At 46.3% G+C, this 25,617-nt stretch overlaps 1 protein-coding gene across 2 annotated transcripts in view; it reads left to right on the top strand.

Annotated features, from left to right (window-relative positions):
- Positions 1-10,509: 10,509 nt before the first annotated feature.
- Positions 10,510-25,617, top strand: part of MTMR11 (myotubularin related protein 11) — a 124,325-nt gene continuing 109,217 nt past the window's right edge. For both annotated transcript variants that reach the window (XM_069950988.1, XM_069950986.1), the window contains exon 1: positions 10,510-10,854. In XM_069950988.1, the coding sequence (XP_069807089.1) occupies positions 10,798-10,854 (57 nt within the window). In that variant the 5' untranslated portion in view covers positions 10,510-10,797. The remainder of the gene's footprint in view (positions 10,855-25,617) is intronic.

Below are 25,617 nucleotides of genomic sequence, written 5' to 3'. Positions count from 1 at the left end.
GAGATGCATGTGTGCTGATTGTTTCCAGATGACTTTTGTACAGATTGGGCCAGTTCTGACCCCTCCTCAATAGTATTGTAGTCAAAACGTATCTGTAGTCTGTGCGAGTGCTTTCAATTCTCCCTGGTAGAAATTGACAAACTCGGAACAACTCATTGATGGCTCATTATTGTTATAACCTATGAGCCCCTGCATTCTCAAGGTGCTCTGACATCAGTTCTGATTAATTGTAGCACAAGTTCTTTTATTGTGGAATTTATAACAGGCTAGTGCCAGACATAAACTAAACTGCTTAAGAAATTACTGAATGGGGTACTGCAAATTGGAATTCTGGAAGCATTATAAGGTTATTTTACCACTATGTCTTTTTTGGCCTTTTGAGGCCAAATAACGGCCATTGTTTAATAATGATGGCTGTTATTGTACAAATGATGGTCGTCATTATGAAATAGCAGCCTGACTTAATACACTGCTTGTTGTCTCATCCCTGGTACAGCACTGATTCTCTCATTGACGACCTGTCTTGCTGACTATGCACAAATAGACATTTTTTGAACTGTGAACTGGTTGTTTCTGGACTGTCTTACAGCTCACAAAATGGACTAAAGTACTGTTTGTGAACGTAAACTAAGAATTTTGCCCATCACACTATGCACAATAGCCAACAGGCTAGGTGCACATTGTGGGAGACATTTATTAACACTGACATACTTGTATTCTGGTCTTAAAATAGGCCCCCATTACTCCACTAAATTCAACAAGAGGGGCACCTAGGTTTGGTACTGGAATTACGCTAAAAATTTACACCTGTTCCGGAGTAGGTGTGAATATTTGCCTGGTTTACACCTGTTTTTCTAAGTGTAATCCTTGATTAATGAGGCGCAGTAGGAGGCCACACCTCCTCCACACCTTGACACCCCCTGACGGCCCAACAGTCTAGCGGGGGTACAGCTGGAGCATGCCATGGAAAAAGGGGCGAATCTGCCTCTTTTCCGTGGTGCACACCTAGGCACATTTTGATAATAACTGTCTATGTGCACAGTAATGCATTTGCTAAGTAACTTTAAATGTTTTTAAGAATGGAACTACACTATACACAATAAAAAAGACTGCATCTCATCTAAAGCCCAACAATGCAGAACAGGAGTTCTCCTGGTTTTGGTACACATAGTATATGATGACACTGTGAGACTGTCACTAGCCTTAAATTATTGATGTGCACTTGTCTATGGTGAAGCTCAATAATACCATGAGATGCAAGATGTCTATGAGTGTCAGATTCCAGAATGTTACCTGTTCTTGACATGCTACCACCAGATATGCACCTTCTCAAGAGTAATGTCTTCTTTCACAGTCTTTTATGGTTTCAGGTATGGGTCAGTAAAACCCCTATGAAATCATATCTCATGATCAGGGCCGCTTCTGCCATGAGGCAAAGTAAAGACTTCACCTTAGGCGGCAGATTATAGGGCCCTTGAGGGGGCGTCACCCGTTACCCCTGCATAATGAGTGGCTAAGCATATATTATATGTATGACCGCTCACTACAGCACAGGAGCAGGGAATTAAACAATAGACGCATATTGCATTGCCTGCTATGCTAATAGTGTACTGCACATTTGAATGTTGAAAGGAAACGATCAACTGACATGCACGATGTCAGCTGATTGTGCTCTTTCAACATTTTGAAAGATAGGTGATGTCTGAAGCACATTGCTCCGTGTAATAGGAGACTGCTGCTGACCTCAATGGGCTGCCCGAATGGAGAAGAAAATCGAACAACTCTGATGAGAGAAGACGTCACCTGTGAGTCACTGAATATAACTGCACTGTAATCACTATACTATAACTATGTGGGTTTACAGCGTTTTTTATTCAGTATCAGTACCGGTGGTATTTTTTAATCATGGTCAGGATGTGACCGTATCACGGTCATTGATAGGGTCCTAAAACATCTCAGGGACTAGCTCTCTGAGTTCCATCGGCACAGGGAGCAGGGGGGTGGGACACTCAGGGCCTGCCTTAGGGTAGATGTCGCCCTCACAATCTAAATCTCGGAATCAACAGGATTTGAGGCCAGAATGTATAAAGGGAGTGCACTCATATACTGTGCAGGAAGTGCACTGCCACACAATATAATGCCTCTCTTAGTGCTCCACATGCAGTGTAATACCCTTAAAATGCCCCCACACTGTATCAAGGACCTCAATACACATATTAATCTTAATACTTCCTACCAAGAAGAGGCAAAAACATATTACACTTATAACATTATTACCACCAGTTATTACATACTGCCTCAATACTGCTACTTAAGAGAGTACTACAAGAGAGTACCAGTTACATCCAGTTACTCACAGGGGGTGTATTCTCAGTCCTTAATTTTCAGTTTTCTTTCCATCCAGCTTTGGCCACCTTGAGAATTTTTTAACCATAAATTTCCTCTCCAGAATCTGCCAGAGAAACATTTTAGGCTCCTTGCTCCATAACATATAGTAGTTAGGTTCCCTGTGCCCCTATATAGCAGTTAGGCCCCTCTGTGTCCCAATGTAGTACTCAGAGCCCCTATGTGCTCCAATAGAGTCAATAGATCTCCTGTGTGACCCAAAAGACTAGTGAGCCCCTCTGTGTATCCATATAGTAGTTAGGTCCCCTATGTGTCCCCAATAGAGTAGTAAGGCTCCTCTGTGGCCCAATCCCAATATTGTAGTCAGGTCCTCTCTGTGCCCCAACAGGGTAGTTGGGTCCTTAGTAGCCTAGTAAGACCCCCCCTTCCCCCACAGTAACAGTACCCCTGCAGATAGTCCCCCAGTAAATATTATTCCCCTGCGCCCTGGTGTAAAGCCCCCATTAATAGCCACATCCATATTGTCAAAGTCACTCAATTTACCTCCCCCTCTTCCATTTTATGCAGTCTACAATACATGTTAATATCACATCACTGGAAGGAGCCACAAAATAGAGCCTTACCAGGTGACCTGGGACCAAATAAAGACTTTGAAGGCGAATCTTCTGTTTGATTTTCTAGATAATTGTCTAGAATTACAGACTCACAGCTAAGAATTTGTAGATTTTCACTCCCCTATTGCAGTCAATAGGGGCCTTAGTATCTGGCCCTTAGTATATGGCCCTCTGTGTAGTCCCTCCATTAGCATATGGCCCTTTGTGTAGCCCCCCCCCCCTTAGTATATAGCCCCGTGTAGTCACCCTGTAAGCATATAGGCCCCTGTGTAGCCCCCCTTGTATATTGCCTCCTAGGTACTTGCCCCATTAGCATATGACTCCTGTGTAGTCCCACCTTGTATATTGCCTCCTAGGTACTTGCCCCATTAGCATATGACCCCTGTGTAGTCCCACCTTTAGTATATGGCCCCCTGTATAGGATCCTTATTAGCATATTGCCCCCTGTATAGTCTCCACTGTTAGCATATAGCCCCCACCACTAGCCTATGGCCCCCTGTCTAGCCCTCCTTAGTATATGGCCCCTTGTGTGCCCCCCTTAGTATATGCCCCTGTGTAGTTGCCCTGTTAGCATAAGGTCCCCTGTGTAGTTGCCCCATTAGCATATGGCCTCCTGTGTAGCTTCCCCTTTAGTATATGGCCCCCTGGGTAGTCCTCTTATTAGTATATGGCCCCATGTGTATACCCTTCACTGTTAGCATATGGCCAAAGGGGTCCCCCTCCTGTGTAGTTACAGTTCATGTGTCTTGCTGGTCAGGAAAGAGACCCTCCTTGTCTTAGAGGATCTTTTCTCATGCAGCAGATAATGGACGGAAGAGTATTATTATTATTTTTCCCTTGTGTAGTAGTAATATTAGTGATAATATTAAGTCACTTAGGGTGGTAACATGTAGTCGTTGCATGGTGGTATCAGATGTTGATCTGAGCACCGTGGGCTTTTTTTGGTAGCAGTATAATGGTAATATGTATAAGAATAATATTTATTCTTTGTAAAGTGGTGTTATTTGTTAACTGTATAATTAAAGGGGTACTCAGCTGTGAGTATACTGTTTGATACTGAGCACTATCTGCACTTAAAACTTTCTTACTTTTTGGGGCGGTTGGGGGGGGGCAGCGCTATGTCACCTTATACAGTACTTCAGGCAGCAAGGAGGCTCAAATCTGCTCTTGATGCATCTATTAGTTTTTTATTGCAATTCCTAGCTAAGCATGTTATTTTTATCCTCAAAAAAGGCTGCTGTTTATGCAAAATATTTTATTAGCTTTAATCACCTAATCGTCATCTAATAATTAGAGATAAGTGAACCGGCCGAGGTTCGGGTTCGTATGAACCTGAACTCTCGGCTTCTGATTCCCGCTATCTGCCCGCTCCGTGGTGAGGGTGCATACAACCTAGGCTGTATCCCAGTTTTCCAGGCGGTCCTCAGGCTGTATACACCCTCTCCACGGAGCGGGCAGACAGCGGGAATCAGAAACCGAGAGTTCAGGTTCATACGAACCCGAACCTCGGCCGCTACGCTCATCCCTACTAATAATACAGTTGGAAAGTTTTTAGTGCTTTTATTACAGAAATGAGGAAAAATACTCAGTTTTTGTGAAGTAATTCCCCCAAATATAATCAGGAGACCTCGCACAGTGCCCCATCCTATCCTAGTTTCATCTGATACAATATGTATTCCTATCTGCAGGCTGCAAAAACGCTACAACATTCAGACCCTTCTCTCTTAATGCCTGCATGTAAACCCACATACTGTTTAGATTGAACTTTCCTAATTTGCATAAAATTTTTAAAACATATCTCAGCACTGGAGTGGTGGATTGAAATAAGAGTTCTATCTCCTCATTCAGGGTAAGAAGCATTAGTGTACACAGTCTTTTCTGTAATCAACAAAAAGTTGCTGACAGATCAATTTTAACAGTAATGGTCAGGAGACCATTGGTGACAAAAGGTGACATTTCATCTTTACACTTACACATGACACATTGTTATTGTTGGAAAAGGACCCAGTAAATAGCTTTATAAGTGACTTATTGGATACATTAATCATTCCTTAAGAGATATTTTTGTGTATTAGTTTCATGGCTAAGACTTATTTGTGTTTAAATTTGTTTCCAAATCTGATGTGGGATCATCTTGTTTAGCAGGAGTCCCACAATATGCTAACCAGGAAATGAGGACCTACGCTTATTTACATGAGATTCCTTTAACCCACTCACTGTAAACTGGCAGGAATGTAATGTTGTGTGACCACAAGAAGAGCAAAGTCCCTGTAATCAGCACTAGCCTAATGCTACCGGCCAAACTCCACATTCCAAGCCAAAGATTTCTCATTAACTCACTGAAACTCATCTGGAAATGGCTGAATTAAAAATCATTTTCATCTACTGAAGTTGAGGTTTTGGTTTAAAGGGGTTATCCAGTGCTACAAAAACATGGCCACTTTTCCCCCTACTGTTGTCTCCAGTTCAGGTGCGGTTTGCAATTAAGCTCCATTTACTTCAATGGAACTGAGTTTCAAAACCCCACCCAAACTGGAGACAACAGTAGGGGGAAAGTGGCCATGTTTTTGTAGCGCTGGATAACCCCTTTAATCCTCCTTTACAATAAAGAGAGGGAGAGAGAAGAGACTAAACAGACAAATAGCCAAGTTTGACAACAGAAAAACGATTATAGGTTACCATTACAGATCGGAAGAATATAAGATATTTGACCGTCAAGGAGGTGCTTCACACCTGTTATTTTAGGTATATAGAGTAATGATGGCCATATCTATTGGATAGCGTCAAATGAATGTTCTATCCCTCATATGCATGTACGCTCAGAACCATCAAGGGTGCATGTGCATGAGAGCTGATACCAAATTCTCTGGTTGTGGTGTATCCCCCAATGACAAAAGGTTTGAATCTTATTTCCTCTGATATTTGCCATTGAGAGAGAGTCAGCTAATCTTGTGAAGGTTGGCAAAATTGGCAGGTTCAGCAGAAGTGTATGGCCATCTTGAGATTATATTCACACATGATAGATTTGTTGCAGGAATGTCTGCGACTGAAAATCTGTTCCATTTATCTGAATGAGAATGTTACTGCTGAGTAACATGCACGGAATCAGAAGCGGAGAGCTAGTAGTGCCAACACTGTTCATCTTCTAGTTGGTTACTGACTCTAGTGACTCTGACGCTACTGACATTTCTAGTAATTATAACAGAGGGACAACACATCACAGAGCTACAAAAACAGGTGATCCAGAATCTTTATAAAAGCCTATTCTGAAGGCATTAGTACAATCTAAAGGCCAATCTAAAGACCTTTCTGTCTAAAAGGCCTCATACACCTTATACCAGGGGTTCTCAACTGTCGGACCGCGGTCCGAACCGGGACCGTGGCGGCCAGCTGTCCGGACCCCAGCTGCGGGGCTGCTCCCTGCACAGTAAGTATCTATGAGCGCTCGTAACGAGCGCTCATAGATACTGAGCGGCAGCAGCACTGACAGAGAGGAAGCCATTGGCTCCCTCCCTGTCAGTCACCTCTCACTGGCCGCAGCGGTAACAAGAGGCCGCGCTCCCCCTCTGGTGTTGGCGCCGAGTGACAATGCAGTGCGGCCACAGGAGGAAGAGAAGAGGATGCCCAGGACTTAGGTGAGTATAAGTGTTTTTTTTGAATGCTATATGGGAGGGGGGAGAACACATGGGGCCTGTATACTGGCGGAGAGCACAGGGGGGCTATATACAGGGAGAGAGAGCACAGGGGGGCTATATACAGGAGGAGAGAGCACAGGGGGGCTTTATACAGGGGGAGAGAGCACAGGGGAGCTATATACTACAGGGGGAGAAAGCACAGGTGGGGCTATATACAGGGGGAGAGAGCACAGGTGGGGCTATATACAGGGGGAGAGAGCACAGGTGGGGCTATATACTACAGGGGGAGAGAGCACAGGGGGAGAAAGCACAGGTGGGGCTATATATACAGGGGGAGAGAGCACATGGGGAGAAAGCACAGGTGGGGCTATATACTGGGAGAGAGCACAGGGGGGCTATATACTACAAGGGGAGAGAGCACAGGGGGAGAGAGCACAGTGGAGCTATATACAGGGGGAGAAAGCACAGGTGGAGCTATATACAGGGGGAGAGAGCACAGGGGGGCTTTATACAGGGGGAGAGCACAGGGGGGCTATATACTACAGGGGGAGAGAGCACAGGGGGAGAAAGCACAGGTGGGGCTATATACAGGGGGAGAGAGCACAGGGGGAGAAAGCACAGGTGGGGCTATATACTGGGGGAGAGCACAGGGGGGCTATATACTGGTAGAGAGCACAGGGGGGCTATATACAGGGGGAGAGAGCACAGGGGAGCTATATACTACAGGGGGAGAGAACACAGAGGGAGAAAGCATAGGTGGGGCTATATACAGGGGGAGAGAGCACAGGGGGAGAAAGCACAGGTGGGGCTATATACTCGGAGAGAGCACAGGGGTGCTATATACAGGGGGAGAGAGCACAGGGGGGGCTATATATAGGGGGAGTGAGCAAAGGGGGGCTGTATACTGGGAGAGAGCACAGGGGGGCTATACACAGGGGGAGAGGACACAGGGGGCTATATACAGGGGGAGAGAGCACATGGGGGCTATATACTGGGAGAGAGTACAGGGGGGCTATATACTAGGAGACAGCACAGGGGGCTATATACTAGGAGAGAGCACAGGGGGGGGCTATATACTGAGAGAGAGCACGGGGGGCTATATACAGTGAGAGAGCACATGGGGGGCTATATATTGGGAGAGAGCACAGGGGGGGGCTATATACTGTGAGAGAGCACAGGGGAGCTATATACTGGGTGAGAGCACAGGGGAGCTATATATGGGAGAGAGCACAGGGGGGCTATATACAGGGGGAGAGAGCACAGGGGGACTATATACCGGGAGAGAGCACAGGGGAGCTATATACTACAGTGGGAGAGTGCACAGGGGGGGCTATATACTACAGGAGGAGAGTGCACAGGGGGGGGCTACATACTACATGAGGAGAGTGCACATGAGGGACTATATACTACTGGGGGAGAGCGCATAGGGGCTATATACTACAGGGGGAGAGCGCACAGGGGGCTATATACTACAAAGGGAGAGTGCACAGGGGGGACTATATACTACAGGAGGAGAGTGCACAGGGGGGACTATATACTACAGGGGGAGAGCGCACAGGGGGCTATATACTACAGGGGGAGAGTGTACAGGGGGGCTATATACTACAGGGGGAGAGTGTACAGGGGGGCTATATACTACTGGGGGAGAGCGCACAGGGGGCTATATACTACAGGGGGAGCTATATGCTACTAAGGGGGAGCTATATGCTACTAAGGCAGTCACCCCCTGTGTACATAATTTTAAAGGGCTGGTGAGAGAGAGAAAATGACAGTTTTCCCACTAATAAGCAGCAATTCGGTAACATAGTAACATAGTAAATAAGGTTGAAAGAAGACAAGAGTCCATCAGGTTCAACCTAGGAGAATCCTACTGTGTTGATCCAGGAAGGCGAAAAACCCCTATGGGGCAGAAGACAACCGCCACACCACAGGGAGAAACTCCCCCCCCCCTCCCCCGACTGCAATGGCAACCAGAACAATCCCCGGATCAACGTATCACCAGAAAACTAATGCCCATAACTTGTAATATTATATTGTTCAAGAAAAGTATCAAGGCCTCCCTTGAACTTATTTAATGAATCGGCCATGACAACCTCATGTGGCAGAGAGTTCCACAGTCTTACCGCTTGTACAGTAAAGAACCCGCGTCGATGCTGATGATGAAATCTTCTTTCCTCTAGACGTAGAGGATGCCCCCTTGTCATTGTTACAGACCTAGGAGTAAAAAGACCACTACAAAGATCTCTGTACTGTCCATTCGTATATTTGTACATTGTGATCAGATCGCCTCTAAGACGTCTTTTTTCTAGCGTAGCGGTATGTAAATAGTTCAACAACGTTTGTGAAAAGTAACAAAACACGTTTACTACTGATGTTCAGCTCGGACCTTCACCTGACAAAAGACCCCGATAAGTGGACCTTCACTAAAAGTTGTTGAGTAACCCTGCCTTATACCTTTGTCAGCCATACCCGCAGCTTACACTTGGCCATCAGCATAAGGTATATGGGTCTCGCCTGATGACAGATGATAACAGTGGAGATAGGGGTCAGACATGATGCAAAATCGCCACCTGACCCCTTTGTTCTGGGAGAGATAAACCACAGCAGAAAGACTGCCGCTTAACCCACCCACATAGAAAACACAAGACTGCTCGGCCTGTATGGAGAGGATGGAGGCATAGTTAAATAAAACAAAAATACTATACTTAGTCCACTTGCTATCTCTGTGTCTGTCCTCTGTTACACTGGACCTCCTTGTGTCTAGGATCTTCTTCAATGGCTAAGATAGAAAAGTGCAATTGTCACTGACTGGCTGAGTGGGAAAATCCTTGTTGGTGGCAGAACCAAGAAAGTGCAGCTCATTGGGGTGCAACATGGAGACAGTGGCAGTGGTGGGGGAGCAAAAAAAAGTATGTTTCTTTATTCTATTTAACTGTGTCCTAAGCACATTTAGATGAAAGAAAAAAGAAATCCTGGAATACCCCTTTAAGGATAGAATAACACCATCTGTTGTGCCCTGTCATTAGAATAGAACAAGACAATAATGGCAAATCCGTTACATACAGGACAATGGTGTTTAACAGACCCCTTTGACTTTGGCGGGGTATGTAGGGATTCCAACATGCTGCACTAGTTTGTGTTGTAGCTTTGAGAGGCAGGCTAGATGGCAAGCTCACAATACACAGATAACGAATAGATGAATTTACATACAAGCAGGCTGGATGGAGCTGGGGGTACCTTATTCTCACAATAGGAGACGTATTCATGGGAAATTCTGTGGAGTAAAAAAAAGTGTCACTTTGCTGACAATCTGCAGCCATATCACACTACACAATCAACCTTTAGTTTAGTTCCATCATTACATTAGATTACTAATAGTAAACACATAAAGGGAGATTTATCAAAGGGTGTAAAATTTAGACTGGTGCAAACTGGCCACAGCAACCAATTACAGCTCCTCTTTCCTTTCACCAGAGCTGGAAGCTGAGCTGTAATTGGTTGCTGTGGGCAGTTTGCACCAGTCTAAATATTACACCCTTTGATAAATCTCCCCCATAGGGTCCATTTACACAGATATTATCTGACAAAGATTTGAAGCCAAAGCCAGGAATGGATTTGAAAAAAGGAGAAATCTCAGGCTTTCCTTTATGACCTGATCTCTGTTTAAAGTCTGTTTCTGGCTTTGGCCTCAAATCTTTGGCAGATAATCTGTCAGATAATCTTTCTGTGTAAATGGACCATTAAAATGCACAATCCTTAGTTTACCACAGCAGTTAAAGGGTTACAAATGTGCAAGGCATCCTAACTACAGACTGCACATGCCAGAGTAGATCAGTCTATTATTCTATATCCTGTCCCTTTAAGAGGCTGAGAATACATGTGTCTACAGTGTCAGTTTCACCAAGGAGATCAGACACTGCAGCAGGAGGAGAAGCTAACACCCACTGCAGGGGGAATCCCTGCTCAACTCAAGACTAGGGACACAGTCCTGCCAGCCTCACATTCACAGCAGCAGTGCCCTGCCCTGCATTCATGGGCAGGAGGGTCGTCTAACCACCCCCAACCTATTCTGCAACACTCAGCTCCAGAACAAAGTCCTCTTTATACTGTCACCATGGGAGCAGCACAGAGGAGCTGACTCTCCCTGTCTGCTGTGTGCTCTACTTATACCTGTCTTCTCTAAACATTTTAGTTTTTACACTATGCTCCCCAGACCCAAGAACACCTTTACTCTCAAGCAGGACCCCAGAGAGATCATGGTAAGTAAAGCCAGCATGCCAAGCCTGTGTGAGCTGTCTGCCAAAGCCTGTGTGAGTTGTGTCTGAGTATTTGTTTACCATAAGTACAAACATTGTAACAAATCCAGAAACATTGTATATCTCCTGTGTAAGACTTCCCAGGAAGCAATGGGAAGTAGGTTCCCATTGGGCTTGGTAATTGTACCCCAGGGTCTTGTGTTTACCTTGGCAGTGTGCTGTTATGTTCTAGCTGAGTATATTGTGCAGTCAGACATAGTCACATGCCATGTCCTGGCATTAATATACAAACCCCCTCTGTTTTAGCTCTGGCAGCCTGATTTCCTCTGCTGATTCAAGGTCCATATTGTTGTTTAATGGGAAATATTACACAATATTCATATATGCATTATCTGTTGCTTTGATGTTTTGTGAATACCCTGCTTTATAAAGGGAGCAGTGAGATGTAGGGCACTACAATATCTATGGCCTTCTGTACAGATGGTGCATTGGTTGTTGTAGTGCAATAGACTTGTTGTTTCTGACTTTTATTGGTCTAATAAGGCATTATGCCTATAGCAGCTGTACAGATTGAGTTGTGGATTGTTAGACAAGATTATCTGGGCAAGTGGCTGGAAATGATATGCCTGTGTTTAATCCCTCATTAAGAAATGGTTAATTGTAGAAGTCTAGCAGGACCACAAGTCCCATGTGTAATCCCCTGTGGAGCATGTCTGGGTAAGCTGCTGATTAACCCTGCCATTACTGGAGCCTTCTGTTGTTGCTGTATTTCTCTAAAAATATTATAATTTTTTTTTTCTGGAAAAAAAAGGGCTAGGGCTTATTTTTTAGGTAGGTCTTCTTTTTGGAGAAATACGGTATGCCCCAACACTGTATGCCCCCCTCTATAGGTAGTTAGCCGCCATACTGTATGTCCCACTGTTTTTAGAGCCCTACACTGTAAGTGCCTGTGTAGATAGCCCTCCATACTGTATACATCCCCCTCTGCAGGTAATCCCCATACTTTACACCTCCCACCCCCCTGTCTTTGGCCCAAGGACGCCCCCCTTCCCCAACATTTAGGGTCCTTTACTGTGCATCTCCTTATCAGCAGGTGTGTGTGTGTAGGGGGGGGGGGGATGACAAATTATTTGACTCTTAAAGATGTTATGAAGGTTTTCTGGGGAGGATATTATTGAGTCATTCTAACAGCTGTAGTGTATAGAGACAGGAATACCAATACTATTCTGCATTGTGCTGTAGTGCTGCTATACACAACAGTACCTGGCTGTGTGCCACAGCTTATGTGGTAACCCAGGGGTCCTAGATGTTACTTCCAAAAGCTGATGTTACAGTACTGTTTTGTCACATGGCTCAGAGCGGTAGTAGCTCTCCTTGCCTGTTAAAAGTGCCTGTCTCTCTGTCATGTGGTGCACTGCAGAAATGCAGAGTAACTGAAACAGATGAAATGTTTCCTAGACTCTCTTAAAGGTACAAGGGTGTGTTTTTCAAGACTGAGTTTACAAGATGCATTTTGTCAGTGTTTTCCCTTTTAGAGGTTTTTGGAAAGATATTGCTTTAGCAATTTAGACTGGTGATAAATATTACTTAAGGCTTGCTAAGTCTCTGATAGTTTTAGGAAGATTTGTTCTTGAAGTGGGAAGGCTACTGGAAGACGGGGCCTATCCAAATACACATGGCACTTTTGGAGGGGATTCTGACAACCTTGGCTGTAGTTGCGATAGACTTTAGACTTAGAGAAATAACCTGTATTTACGGCAATGGCTGATCCGTCTTTGCTGAAGGAGATCACAGAGTGCCAGATCCAGTAGTACAGGCAGAGGTTACATTGAAGATGTGTTTATCTGCCATAACTTGGGCATGGCTGTACCTGTCTGCAACATATAGCATCACCTCTTAATCTACTACCTATATATAAATAGACACTAGGGGGACATTTATGAAAGTTATGACCGGGGCGTACACCAGGGAGAAGGCACAGATTTGCCCCTTCTCCCTGGTGTATGCCTGCTGTATCCACTGCTCGCCCGATGGGCGAGGCAAGGCGGTGGATGAGGCATGGCCGCCACCCGCGTCTCATTTATCATGATTTACGCCAGGAAGCAGGTGTAGTTTTGGTATGCCTGGAGCGCTGGATTCCATAAGAGGCGTACACCTAATTTAAGAACGGTGTACGAGTACGCTGGTCTTAATAAATGTCCCCCAAGATCTATAAATACACCCCAGTGCCTCAGTGTCTTAGTGCAGCTCTGAGTGTATGCACATATCAAAGCACACAAGAGAAAGGATAAAACTATATGTAGCACACACACAGAATGATCACAATGTTCTTCATACCATATTGTGATCATTTTGTGTATATACTAGATATAGTTTTAATCTACTACCTGTGATTTCTAGCATCTATATCTACCATCCTGCCTTGTTTCTAAGTACTACTACTGAATGTGAAAAAAAAACTATACCAGTGCCCTACCCAAATACTGTAATCCAAACTCTGACATCAGGGACAGGCAGTAAGCTCCTACTGTCAGGGCCGATTCTAGGTTTTAGCTGTCTGGGCGAAAACTAAAATAGCGCCCAGTAAACCTTTCTCTACCCCATTCATTTAAAGGGGTTATGCAGCAAAAAAAATCTTTCAAATCAACTGGTTTCAGAACTTATATAGATTTGTATTTACTGCTATTTAAAAATCTCTGCTGCCAACCCTGTCCATGGCAGAACCTGTCCAAAAACGCACCAAATCCCCATAGAAAACCTCTCCTGCTCTGGACTGTTCCTGTCACTGTGTCAGACTGAAAAGAAAAAAAAACATTTCCTGCAGGACATACAGCAGCGGATAAGCGTTTAGAGAAAAAAACAAAAAAAATAAACAGTGATTTAATATGATGTACAATATTATGGATCTGTTAAAGTCCAGCGCAAATTTTTGTTAAAGTATTGCATTGCCCCCCAAAAGTTATACAAATCACCAATATAGACTTATTATGGGAAATGCACAGGGCTTTTTTCACTGCGCTTACTTCTGCATTAAGGATTCATTTCCAGGATAAAATGGTGATGTCACGACCCGACTCCCAGAGCTGTGCAGGCTGTGGCTGCTGGAGAGGATGATGGCAGGGGGACACTGAGAGACACAGGGCACTGGAGAGACACTGAGCATCCCCCTGCCATCATCCTCTCCAGCAGCCACAGCCCCCACAGCTCTGGGAGTCGGGTTGTGACATCACCATTTTATCCAGGAAGTGAAGCCTTGATGCAGTAGTAAGTGCAGTAAAAAAAGCACTTTATTAGCATTTCCTGTAATAAGTGTATATTGGTGATTTCTATAACTTTTGGGTGGAAATTACAATACTTTAATAAAAATTTTCGCCGGACTTTTCCTTTAATGAGGAAGTGTGTGTGATTTACCAACACACACACACTTGAACAGCTTATGTTCAACTTAAGTAAAAAAAAAAAAAAAGAAAAAGAAAAGCATCCACCTTTTCTTTAAAAAAAAAAAAAAAAAAAAGTCTATTATTACCAAATTTTAACTGACCTCATTGGGAATGCATTGAAGTCAACAGAATGATGACCGTCCAATGCACACAGTGTATTACATAACTAATGTTGTTTGCACGGATTTCAAAATAATAATCATGACAATTATTTGCGGACGTCTTTTAAAAACAATGGATGTTATTTTTAGTTGTTCACACACTTATTTAATTTTGCACTGTCCTTTCACCGTCTATACTAGTAAATTCAATGGACTTTTCAATTAGGCACCCAAATGGCAATCAGTCCACCTGAACTAGAATAATGTGAAAGGGCATCCAAAATGCAAAATGACTGACGTAATTTTTTGGGGGTAAATCAAGGTTTATTGAGAGACCAATATCATATAACAAAATAGAGAACATAGTGCACGAGAGGTCAAGGCACATAATTTCACAGTATCACAAGAATTTTGCAATACATACTATAAGGTCAAGAGACCCAAGGAGAAAGACTCAGTATTTCACCCAATGCACTTCCATAGCTCAGTAATATAGAAGAAAAAGGTCATCTCATATAAGGCACTAACTAATAATAAAAACAGAGCCTAACCAGACTAAAAATACACGGTAAGGGGGAGGTAGGGGGGGAGGGAAAGGGGAGGGAGGGGGTGTGGAAGGGGAGACAATACAGGAGAGAGGAGTAAGAGAGAGAAGGAAGAAAGAGCATTAAGATAGCAACTGACATCTTTATAAATGAAGGGCATCACAATAAGACTAACGCCAAAATTGTGAGATCCAGGTCGCAATGCCACCAGAATCACTGAACACCTCCCAACAAAACCAAGTCCTATTGAACAAGGTTGCGGAGAGGTCCTCCATACGCTTTATTTCCAGGAGACAATCCAAAAAGTCCCCAGAGGTAGGGGGAGACGTGGATTTCCATTTACCCGGGATTGCCTGTCTGGCAGCATGCAGAAAGTGGCGAAGGAGACCTCTACGGAAGGATTTCAGGGAATCCACCGAGGGAAGACAACAATGCCAGACCCATAGAGGGAGCAACAGTTTCTGAACTTACCTTGCTATACATAGCAAAGACGGAAGTCCAGAAATTAGAAATCTCCGGGCAAGACCACCAAATATGTTCCAGGCTACCCCGTCCTACCCCACATCTCCAACATACAGGGTCAACAGAGGGAGACAGTCTAGATAGTCTCTCAGGATAATAATACCAATGGGACATAATTTTGAAATTCTTTTCCTGGGTATAACTGGAGAGGGACGATTTATGAACCAGGCTAAAAATCGAGTTCCAATCATTATCAGAGAGCTGTATCCCCAGTCCCCTTTCCCATTTGGCGGCATATGCAGGCCTGTAAGCAACGTCTTTGATATCCAGAAAGAGTGCATATAGCAAAGACATAGCGTGTCCTGGATGAGTAGCTGCAGCACATAATTTTTCAAAGCTAGTCAGCTCCTCCATGACACCCCAACTGTCTTTAACAGTGAGGAAAAGATCCTTAAGTTGCTCATAGATCAACCACTCAGTAGGTTGCAGCACTGCTGCGTCAATGAGATCAGTGAAGGAGCGTACTCCCCTACTGGTGCACAAATGTCGAAACTGCAAACCAGATGCCCTGTTACCCAAGCGCCTGAACCGGTCTGCAAGGTCAGGGGGAATGGCACTGTAATCCAGCAGGGGAGTCAAAGGACCTGGTCTAAACCATAACTGTAGCGTCCTAACCATAATGTCGCTGAAAGATAACAGCACCCTAACAAGAGCCGGAAGGTTGCCTAAAGCAGGTCTATTCCCAGGCTCACTCCACAGAAAAGCAAGAGGGGGGCAGACAGACAGATCCTCAAGCAAAGGTACCCATTGTTTTGTATCTTTAGAGTGTATCAGGTCAAGCAAGCAGGAACCCAACACTGCCTGATGGTAGACTCTAAAGTCGGGCAGACCTGTGCCCCCCTTCATTTTAGGTCTGGCAAGAAGTCTATAAGGAAGGCGGGCCCTCTTGTTGCCCCAAATAAATCTATTTAATAGAGATTTCAACCTCCGCAGGAATGGGCCTATAGGTACCATAGGCAACGTCTGGAAATAATAAAGGACCCTTGGCAGAATATCCATCTTGATCACCGCAAGGCGGCCAAACCAAGAAAGATTAAGGTGTCGCCATCCCTCCAGGTCTTTTTCTAGGAGTTTTAATAATGGAGCAAAGTTTGCTGCATATAAAGAATTCATGTCAGGGATCAAGTGGACCCCTAGATACTTCAGGGAGGTGGATTGCCATTTAAAGGGAAAGTTCGATCTCAAACGGGACACAACAAGGCCAGGTAAGGAAACATTAAGAAGCTCTGACTTTGAGGTGTTAATTTTAAAATAACTGACCTCTCCATAACGTTGTATTTCATCCATACATCCAGAGATATATAAAAGGACGTCATCTGCATACATAGCAATTTTTGGGACCATCCACCCACCACGGGGCCTTTAATAGAATCATTATTCCTGATAGCTTCAGCTAAGAATTCTATGACTAGAATGTACAGTAAAGGGGAAAGTGGGCATCCCTGTCGTGTCCCGTTCGAGATCGGAAAGGGGTCAGAAAGCATCCCATTAACCCTAACCTGAGCTGCAGGGCCCTTATAGAGGGCCATAATGCCTCCCCGCATTGCTGGCCCTAGACCAATATGGTGTAACGCCGCCTCCAAGAACCCCCAGTGCACCCCGTCAAACGCTTTCTCAGCGTCAAGTGACAGGATGCACAGGGGGGCACCAGCCACTCTAGCCCGCTCCATAAGGGTCAGGGTGCGAATCGTGTTGTCCTGTGCCTCTCTCTGCTTCATAAAACCCACTTGATCCTTAGCTATGACTAGATGTAAATATGGGCTCAACCTAGAAGCCAGGATCTTAGAATAAAGCTTGATATCTAAATTAATTAAAGATATCGGTCTATAATTGACACAGACCTCAGGGGATTTCCCAGGTTTAGGGATCACAGAAATATGAGCCAGAAGGGCCGAGGACGGAAAAGACCCCCCCTGCCATACCTCATTAAAAGCAGAGAGAAGCACAGGAGACAGCTCGCTTTCCAAGAGTTTATAAAACCTTGCGGTATAGCCGTCTGGTCCCGGACACTTACCATTTTTAGCCTCTTTAATGACAGCAGCCAGTTCGACAAGGGAGAAATCAGAATCTAACATATCTCTAACCTCCACAGGGAGGCGTGGGATAGGACATTTAGACATATAAGTTTGGATCTTACTATGCACTTGCTCAGTTGGCAAATGGGCCCAGTGACGCTTCAGTGAGTATAAGGAAGCATAAAAGCTGCGAAACTGCGCTAAGATGTCCTTAGTAGCGTATGCTTTGCCCCCCTGAGGACGTGCAATGGAAGAGATAAAGGTATTCTGCTTCCGTGGGTGTAAAGCTCTAGATAAAAGGTGCCCACTCTTGTCTCCAAACTCATAATACCGTGCACGCATTTTGGCTCTGAGACATGTGGAGCGCTGATCTAAGATCTCCAGCAATTTATTACGGGCCAAAGCTAAGTCAGCGTAAATGTCAGGGGCCAACGTTTGCTTATGAGTCACCTCCAAAGAAGCAATACGGTCCGCCAACTTAGGTATTGTGGCACCCCTCTCCCTCTTTAAACGTGAGCCATGGGCAATAAGGATCCCCCTTATGACTGCTTTCAGCGCTTCCCACTTTATGGGGGCAGCTGTCGTGTCCGATTCATGGGTCTCCCTGAAAGAGGCAATGGCTTTCCGAAGGTCTGCCAGACACACCACATCTTCCAATAAGTTCTCATTAAGACGCCAAGAAAACCGGCGTTTAATGTAAGATTGCAGGCAAAGAGACCCATGAACCGGAGCATGATCTGACCACAAGAACAGGGCATGGGAAATTAAAAGAACATCTATCCTACTGTATGTGGAGTGAGCCGGGGAATAGAAACTGTAATCTTTTTCCTTCGGATGTAAGGTGCGCCAAAGGTCAACCAGATGAAGACGTTGCAAAAGGACCTGGATTTTACGTGTCGCCAAACGGGAAAGAGAGGACTTACCAGAGGAGGAGTCTATTCGTGGATCCAAGATGCAGTTAATGTCGCCCCCCAGAATGATGGGGAGAGACTCAGCAAACTTGTCCAATTTGCCTAAAACCATCTTTGCAAACGAGACCTGTCCCTGGTTGGGAAAATATACTTTCGCCAGGATGTATTGGCGGTCCTGCCAGGAGATTTGAAGAAATAGAAATCTACCATTTTCATCTGCAAGAGAAGAAAGAACAATGGGATTGAAATGTCTGTGAAACGCTATAGAGACACCCTTAGGGTGGTATTACACGAAGCGATTATCGTTCGAATAATCGTTCAATCGGTCGTATTTGAACGATTATCTTTAAGTGTAATAGTAGACAACGATTAAACGACGAACGATTGGTCGTTGGTCGTTTAATAGGTTTTGGATCTATTTTTATCGTTTGTCTTTTACACATCGTTCGTTTGAATAAGATGTCGTTAGCCGTTCCCTGTTCATTCGCAAATTGAAAGGGGAGTGTTCTTGAATTTTGTTGCTCCAATATAACCGATAATCTTTCCGTGTAGTAAAACGAACGATTATTAGGCAACCGCTATTGCGATCGTTGGAGATCGTTTATCGTTAATCGTTAATTGAAAAAAATCGCTTCGTGTAATACCACCCTTAGACTTCCCCAGTGGATTAGAGGGGGGGGGAGGGAGGGAAAGAACATTAAGGAGGGGAAAAACACCAAGAGGCCCAAAACATATAACTGAAAACATAGGAAAATGACATAAGTCAAACAGAAACAGATCTGTGTGGCTAGGTCTAGTACGGTGGAGAGCGCCTCGCTCAACACCACACTTGTCAGGATGACGAGTAAGCCTTCGGGTTTGTGAAAGCCGAGTCAGATAGCAACACTCACATACACCCCCTGGAGTCGGCCAATCTGGAAGGGAGACCGTAGGTAGCTCAAAAGTCCCCAGGAACTTAGGGAGGTCACCCAACTGACAAAAAATTCCGGTAACGCCATCTCTGTGCGCTCTTAGATGAAAGGGGAACCCCCAGCGATAAACGATCCCGTTAGATCGGAGCAAGTCCAGCAAGGGCTTCAATGCACGGCGCAATTGCAGGGTTTGGCTGGAGAGGTCCTGTAGCAACATAACAGAGGAGCCATCATAGTCCACGTCCCCTTTCTCCCGTGCTGCCGCCATAATGGCGTCCTTTACTTTGTAAGGCTATGTTCACACTATGTAACTGTGCGGCTGTATTTTTTATGCGGCTGTAAATGTGCGGATGAAACTACGGCCGTGGGAAAAAATAGACATGCGGCTCAAAACATACGGTCATTTACTTGGAAATCTGGTTCAACTAAAAATAACTAATAAAATCTTAAGAAAGTGATGCAAACACCTCTGGATGCATCTGGGAAAGCAGGGAACACAGTTTACATGAATCGCTATTACGGGGGTTTGCGATCCTCTGCACTAATGCCGATGTCTCTCATGGTTAATCTATTAAAATAATAAAACACATTTTCTTTGTAATAAAGTGCCTTTCGTTGTTCAATAATTAAATTTAAAGGAATCCATCATTTTGCAATTAAATATACTGTTAAAGGGGGGGCGTGGCTAACCGCCGAACAGACCAGACGTGCTGCATGTGAGCTCCGGTTGGTAACCGGCTTACTACCTTTATCCTGCCGATATAAGCTGCCAAACTATATCAAACTGTACCTGAATGACAAGGGGTCGCCCCAGCAGAAGAATGAACCGCACACGGCAGACCATCGCCGCAGAAAAGCTGAAGGAGTACTTTCGGCCGACAGACCAACATGGCGCCGAGCAGCCGCGGGCGGCCCGGGATGCCGAAATGGCGCCAAACACAGCAGCAGCCGACTCGGAGGACCCGGACTCCGAACCTACACTCTCTCAAGTCACCGCTCAACTGCTGGCGGCCATACAATCCTCCACCTCTGCTCTGACAGGGAAGATTGAGAAGGTGAAAATCGACGTGGGATTACTACGCCAGGACCTCCAGAACCTCAGGGCCCGGGTGAGTGAGACGGAGACACGAATCTCCCACCTCGAGGACCTGACTGCCCCCATGCCAGCTAAGCTCACAGCCCTAGATAGGTCGGCTGCCGCCTGGGCCCAACAAACTGACGACCTGGAAAATCGCCTCAGGCGTAATAACCTGAGAATCCTGGGCCTTCCTGAGCGGGCTGAGGGGAAAGATCCATGCACATTTGCTGAGCACTGGCTCAAGGATATCCTACCTGATGCGCATTTTTCTATGGCCTTCGCGGTGGAGAGGGCCCACCGGGTACCTTCCAGGCCGTTACCACCCGGCGCCCCGCCAAGACCATTCCTGGTACGCCTGCTCAGTAGCCGGGACAGAGACGCGGCGCTATCTGCGGCCCGCAGGCTCGGCCAAGTAACGTACCAGAATGTCAGCATCCAACTGTTCCCGGATTTCTCCGCTGCTCTCCAGAAAACGAGGGCCTCGTTTACGGCTGTGAAGGCCAGGCTGAGAGAACGGCGCATCATCTACTCCATGTCCTTCCCGGCCCGCCTCCGGGTTATCTACGATGAGCGGGCTATGTTCTTTAACACCCCGGCCGAGGCGGATGACTGGCTTCGGTCACTGGGCCGCGATCGCATGGCGCCACCATCCCCGCGCTGAGATTGCAAGGGGGGCCTCCCGATTGAGCACGCATGTTTATTCTCCACAGGGACATAACTGAGACTTCTTCCTGCACTATACCTCCTGCAGATCTCCGTTGAGGTTGGACATCAGAGACAATGATTCCTGCACTACCGAGGTTACGCCGCGGCAAAGCTAACACCCTGCGGTTCAGATGCACGGTCTTATCCCCCTTTTTTTTTTTTCTTTCCCCCCCCCCCCAAACCCCCCTCCCCCCCCCTTCCCCCCCTCCCTCCCTTCCCCCTCCCTCCCCCCCTCCCCCTCCCTTCCCCCCTATCTCTCCCCCCCTTCCCCATATCCCTTCCCCCCCTCCTCTCAATCTCTCTCTTTCCCCCCTCCCCCCCCCTTCCCCTATTTCTTTCTTTCCCCCCCCCCCTCCCCCCTACCTTTCCCTGCCCTCTCCCTTATCTTTCCCTCCTCCATTAATTTTCCCATCCTTCTCCCCTTCCCCTCCCTCCCTCCCTCTCCCCCTTGCCAATATACATATTTTGAGTTCCTGTTGTGCCAGTAACGTTCGCCTTAGGGCGCATAATGGCTATGCCTGTTTGGCAGCTGATAATACATAGGTCACACCGGTTACCCATTGAAGTACTAAGTCTGAGTACCTGAGAACCCGTTTCTCAGACTTCCCCCGTATAAGAAGCCACGTAGAACTTCTGTGTTCTATTGTCATAGTTTTATTGTTTGCTAGTTACTGTGTATTGTGTTCTTAGTTACATGAGGTGATAGAGTTTTGATATGACTACACGATTAATGTCCTTGAATGTAAGGGGGTTGGGGACCCCGCGTAAGAGGGCAATGGTATTTGAACATGTTAGGAGGTACAATCCACATATACTGTGTCTTCAGGAGACGCACATGTTACTGGAGTCATATAGATTCCTAGCTAGACCTTGGGTACAGTGGTCCCTACATTCCTCGCACTCATCTGCATCTAGAGGAGTATCTTTATTAATCCACAGGGCCCTGCGTTGGGAACCAGGTCACACCTACATAGACCCCGAAGGAAGGGCGGTGTTCGCCCAAGGGAGGATTGCCCAGGTACCGGTGGTCCTCGTTGGTATATACCTACCCCCCCCGGCCCCTATCAGCATTTTACATGAAGCCATAAGGTTTGCGTCGGCGTACCCAAACTCCATAATACTGTGCATGGGTGATTATAATATGACATATGATCCTGTATTAGACAGATTCCATATGGCCATAGGGCCTGACGCTGCCTCCGGGCCTTCCCCGCTGGCGCGACTCATGATGGAAGTGGGATGGCTGGACCTCTGGAGAATGGCCCACCCTCGGGTACAGGAATATACATGCCATGGGGCGGGTGGGCATAGCCTCTCCCGCATTGACTATGTATTCGGTAACCCCCGGGCCCGAGTGGCCATGGTAGATGTGTTCCATGTCCAACGAGCAGTGTCCGATCACTCGGCCATTATAGTAGATCTCAATCTTACCCCTTTTACTGCCCCGACTGGACCGAGGAAAATTCACCCATTTTGGCTGTCATTATTTGGGGACCGGGATAGAATCCCAGACCAGCTGGCCGTGTTTATACAGGCTAATCGGCCTGAGGTCCACAACCCATTATATTGGGAGACCCTGAAGGCCTACCTCCAAGGATGTGTACATTCCTCAATTTCCTTCCATAAACGAGAGGCAACCCGGGTGGAGGATGAGGCGGCTGCCCTATGTGCTAGACTAGAGGCAGAGTTTATTGCCCAGCCCACAGAACATACCAGGAGGGAATGGCTGCTGGCTGGAAGATCCTATATGACTGTGTTACATGAAAAAGCTAAACGCAAGGTGTTCTTTACAAACCAACGTTACTTTGAACAGGGCAACCAGTCCAGCAGTCTCCTTGCCTATCTCATCCATCAAAACACAGCCTCCCCAGCTATACTCCAGGTACGAGACGCCACAGGCCGTCTGGCCACGGGCAGCGAGGAAATCTCAGAGGTCTTCGTGCAGTACTACAGGGACTTATACAGTACCAGACTGATCCACTCCCCGGCAGACATTTCTTCTTTCCTAGCTTCTATCCCCCTCCCTACCCTTACTAATGATTTCATATCTTTCCTAGATGCTCCTATAACACTTGAAGAGCTAGGAGATGCGCTGGCTTCTCTGGCTAAAGGTAAGGCCTCCGGGCCGGATGGCTTCCCCACCGAGCTGTATGTGCAATACCAGGACATCCTTCTCCCTCAGCTGTTGGGGGTGCTTAAAGCATCATTTGAGGAGGGAAGGCTGCCAGACTCATTCTATGAGGCCAACATAGTACTGCTGCTGAAGCCAGATAAGGACCCTTTGATGTGTGGTTCCTATAGACCCATATCACTTTTAAACTCAGATTACAAGATACTAACTAAATTACTGGCAAATCGCCTTAATAAGTTGGTCCCTACTATCATACACTCGGACCAATCTGGCTTTGTCCCTGGCCGCAGTACTTCTGACAACCTAAGAAGGGTGCAGGTGACCGTCCAGCGGGGAGTGTATGATGATAGGGACTGGGCCTTGGCATCCCTGGATGCCGCCAAGGCCTTCGACTCAGTGGAAATTCCCTTCCTATTAGAGGTCCTAAGACGGATGGGATTTGGGCAGAATTTTGTCCGATGGATCTCTATCCTATATGAAGCCCCAAGAGCTGCTATAGCACTGAATGGTATACTATCCCCCTCCTTTTCCCTACAACGTGGTACCCGCCAGGGCTGTCCCCTCTCTCCCCTCCTTTTCATTCTCTCTATTGAACCACTCGCTTCTCTTCTTAGACATGACCCCTCATTGTCGGGTATTCCCCACTCTGCCGGGGAGGATAGAGTCGGCCTTTATGCCGACGACCTTATTTTATTCCTATCTGATCCTGAGAGGTCTTTGCCTGTGGCCATTCGGCTGATAGATACTTTTGGGACATATTCCGGCCTCTCTATTAACTGGGGCAAGTCCTCCCTGCAGTTTCTTAGTTCATCTAGAGATGGTAGTGTGGGCTCTGAGCTGGAAGGTTTGACCGTGGTGGACCATTTTAAATATTTAGGCATCATGATAGCCAAAACCCCCGCACAGTCACTGGCGCTAAATGTTCTTCCACTGTTGGGACATTTTCGCAACAAATTTAGAATTTGGGCCTCACTGCCGCTGTCGGTAGTGGGCCGAATTAATTTAATTAAAATGGTGGTCCTGCCCAAATGCCTTTATACCCTGCAACATATATTTGTCCCAATTCCGCAATCCGTTTTTCGAGACCTTGACTCGGCTATGATCCCCTTCATATGGGGTCCATCACGGTCAAAGCTCCAGTTTGCCAAGCTGCAGCGCCCAAAGGATGGTGCGGGCGTGTCCCTCCCTAATATGTACCTTTACTATCTCGCTGGGCAGTTGAAATACCTGAACCCATGGCTGCAGGTAAACCCGGGACCCTCTCCTGACCAACACCTGTTGGACTTCATCTCCCCGATATCTTTGTGGTCCTACTTGGAGGCATCTTCCTGCCCCCGAGTACAGGCTCTACCCGCCCACAGGGTGGGTCGCATAGTCTGGTTAGCGGCCGGAAACAAATTGCGGTTTTAGGGAACCCCCGTGGAGGCTCCACTATGGAATAACCACTCTCTCCCGCATTTGTTATCCCTCCCTGAACAGAACTATTGGGCACAGATAGGGGTCCTATATGTGAGTGACATGTATGTAGACCATGCCATATGAACCTTTGACTCCCTAAGAGAATCCTTTGGTATCCCGCATACCTCCTTTTTTAGATATCTCCAATTGCGCCATGCCCTGAACGCGCAGTTCCCCAACCCAGCGACCTCATTGTCCTCGCACCCCTTGATAGGGGTAATCAGATCCCAAGGTCCAGGAGGCTTAGTCTCCACTCTCTACTCTCACCTGATCACTGCGGTGGTGGCGTCCAGCCCTCTTCCGGCGCTAGATAGATGGAAAACATATATCCCTACTCTTGATGACGAGGACTGTGAGGCCCTATTGGAGTCTCACAGACACGTATCCCCAGCAGCTAATAATAAGCTAATCCAACTGTATTTTATCCACCAAGCATACTTAACACCCCAACGGCTATTCCGCATGGGGCGCATTCCAGCCCCTATATGTCCCAGGTGCCAGACTGGTCCTGCAGACTTTTGGCACATGGTGTGGACATGCCCATCTATTGCCTCTTTCTGGGGTTCGGTAATACAGCTGCTGTCCTCGGTCCTGTCAATGCTGGTCCCATTGTCACCATCAGTATGCCTGTTCGGCTTGTTGGAGGAGGACGTCTGGACGCCCCACCAGGGCACCTTTTTAAGGGAGACGTTATTTCTCGCTCGTAAGTCCATCGCCATCAGATGGATGGACCCCCGTCCCCCTAACCTTTCCATGTGGAAAAAACAGGTCAACACCGTAATGATGTATGATAAAATTGTATATTTGCACCGTAAATGCCCTAAAAAATTTGCTAAAGTATGGGGCGCGTGGAAGGACTCACACCTGACAACATCCCCTCCGGATAGGACTTAATATGGTAAAGTGTGTCATTGACTCACCTCAGTTATATTTATATTTATATTTATGT

This window comes from Dendropsophus ebraccatus, chromosome 13 (genome assembly GCF_027789765.1).
Source record: "Dendropsophus ebraccatus isolate aDenEbr1 chromosome 13, aDenEbr1.pat, whole genome shotgun sequence".
Taxonomy (NCBI): Eukaryota; Metazoa; Chordata; class Amphibia; order Anura; family Hylidae; genus Dendropsophus; species Dendropsophus ebraccatus.
The sequence above is the reverse complement of the archived record's forward strand: the minus strand, read 5'-3'. Positions and strand labels throughout refer to the sequence as shown.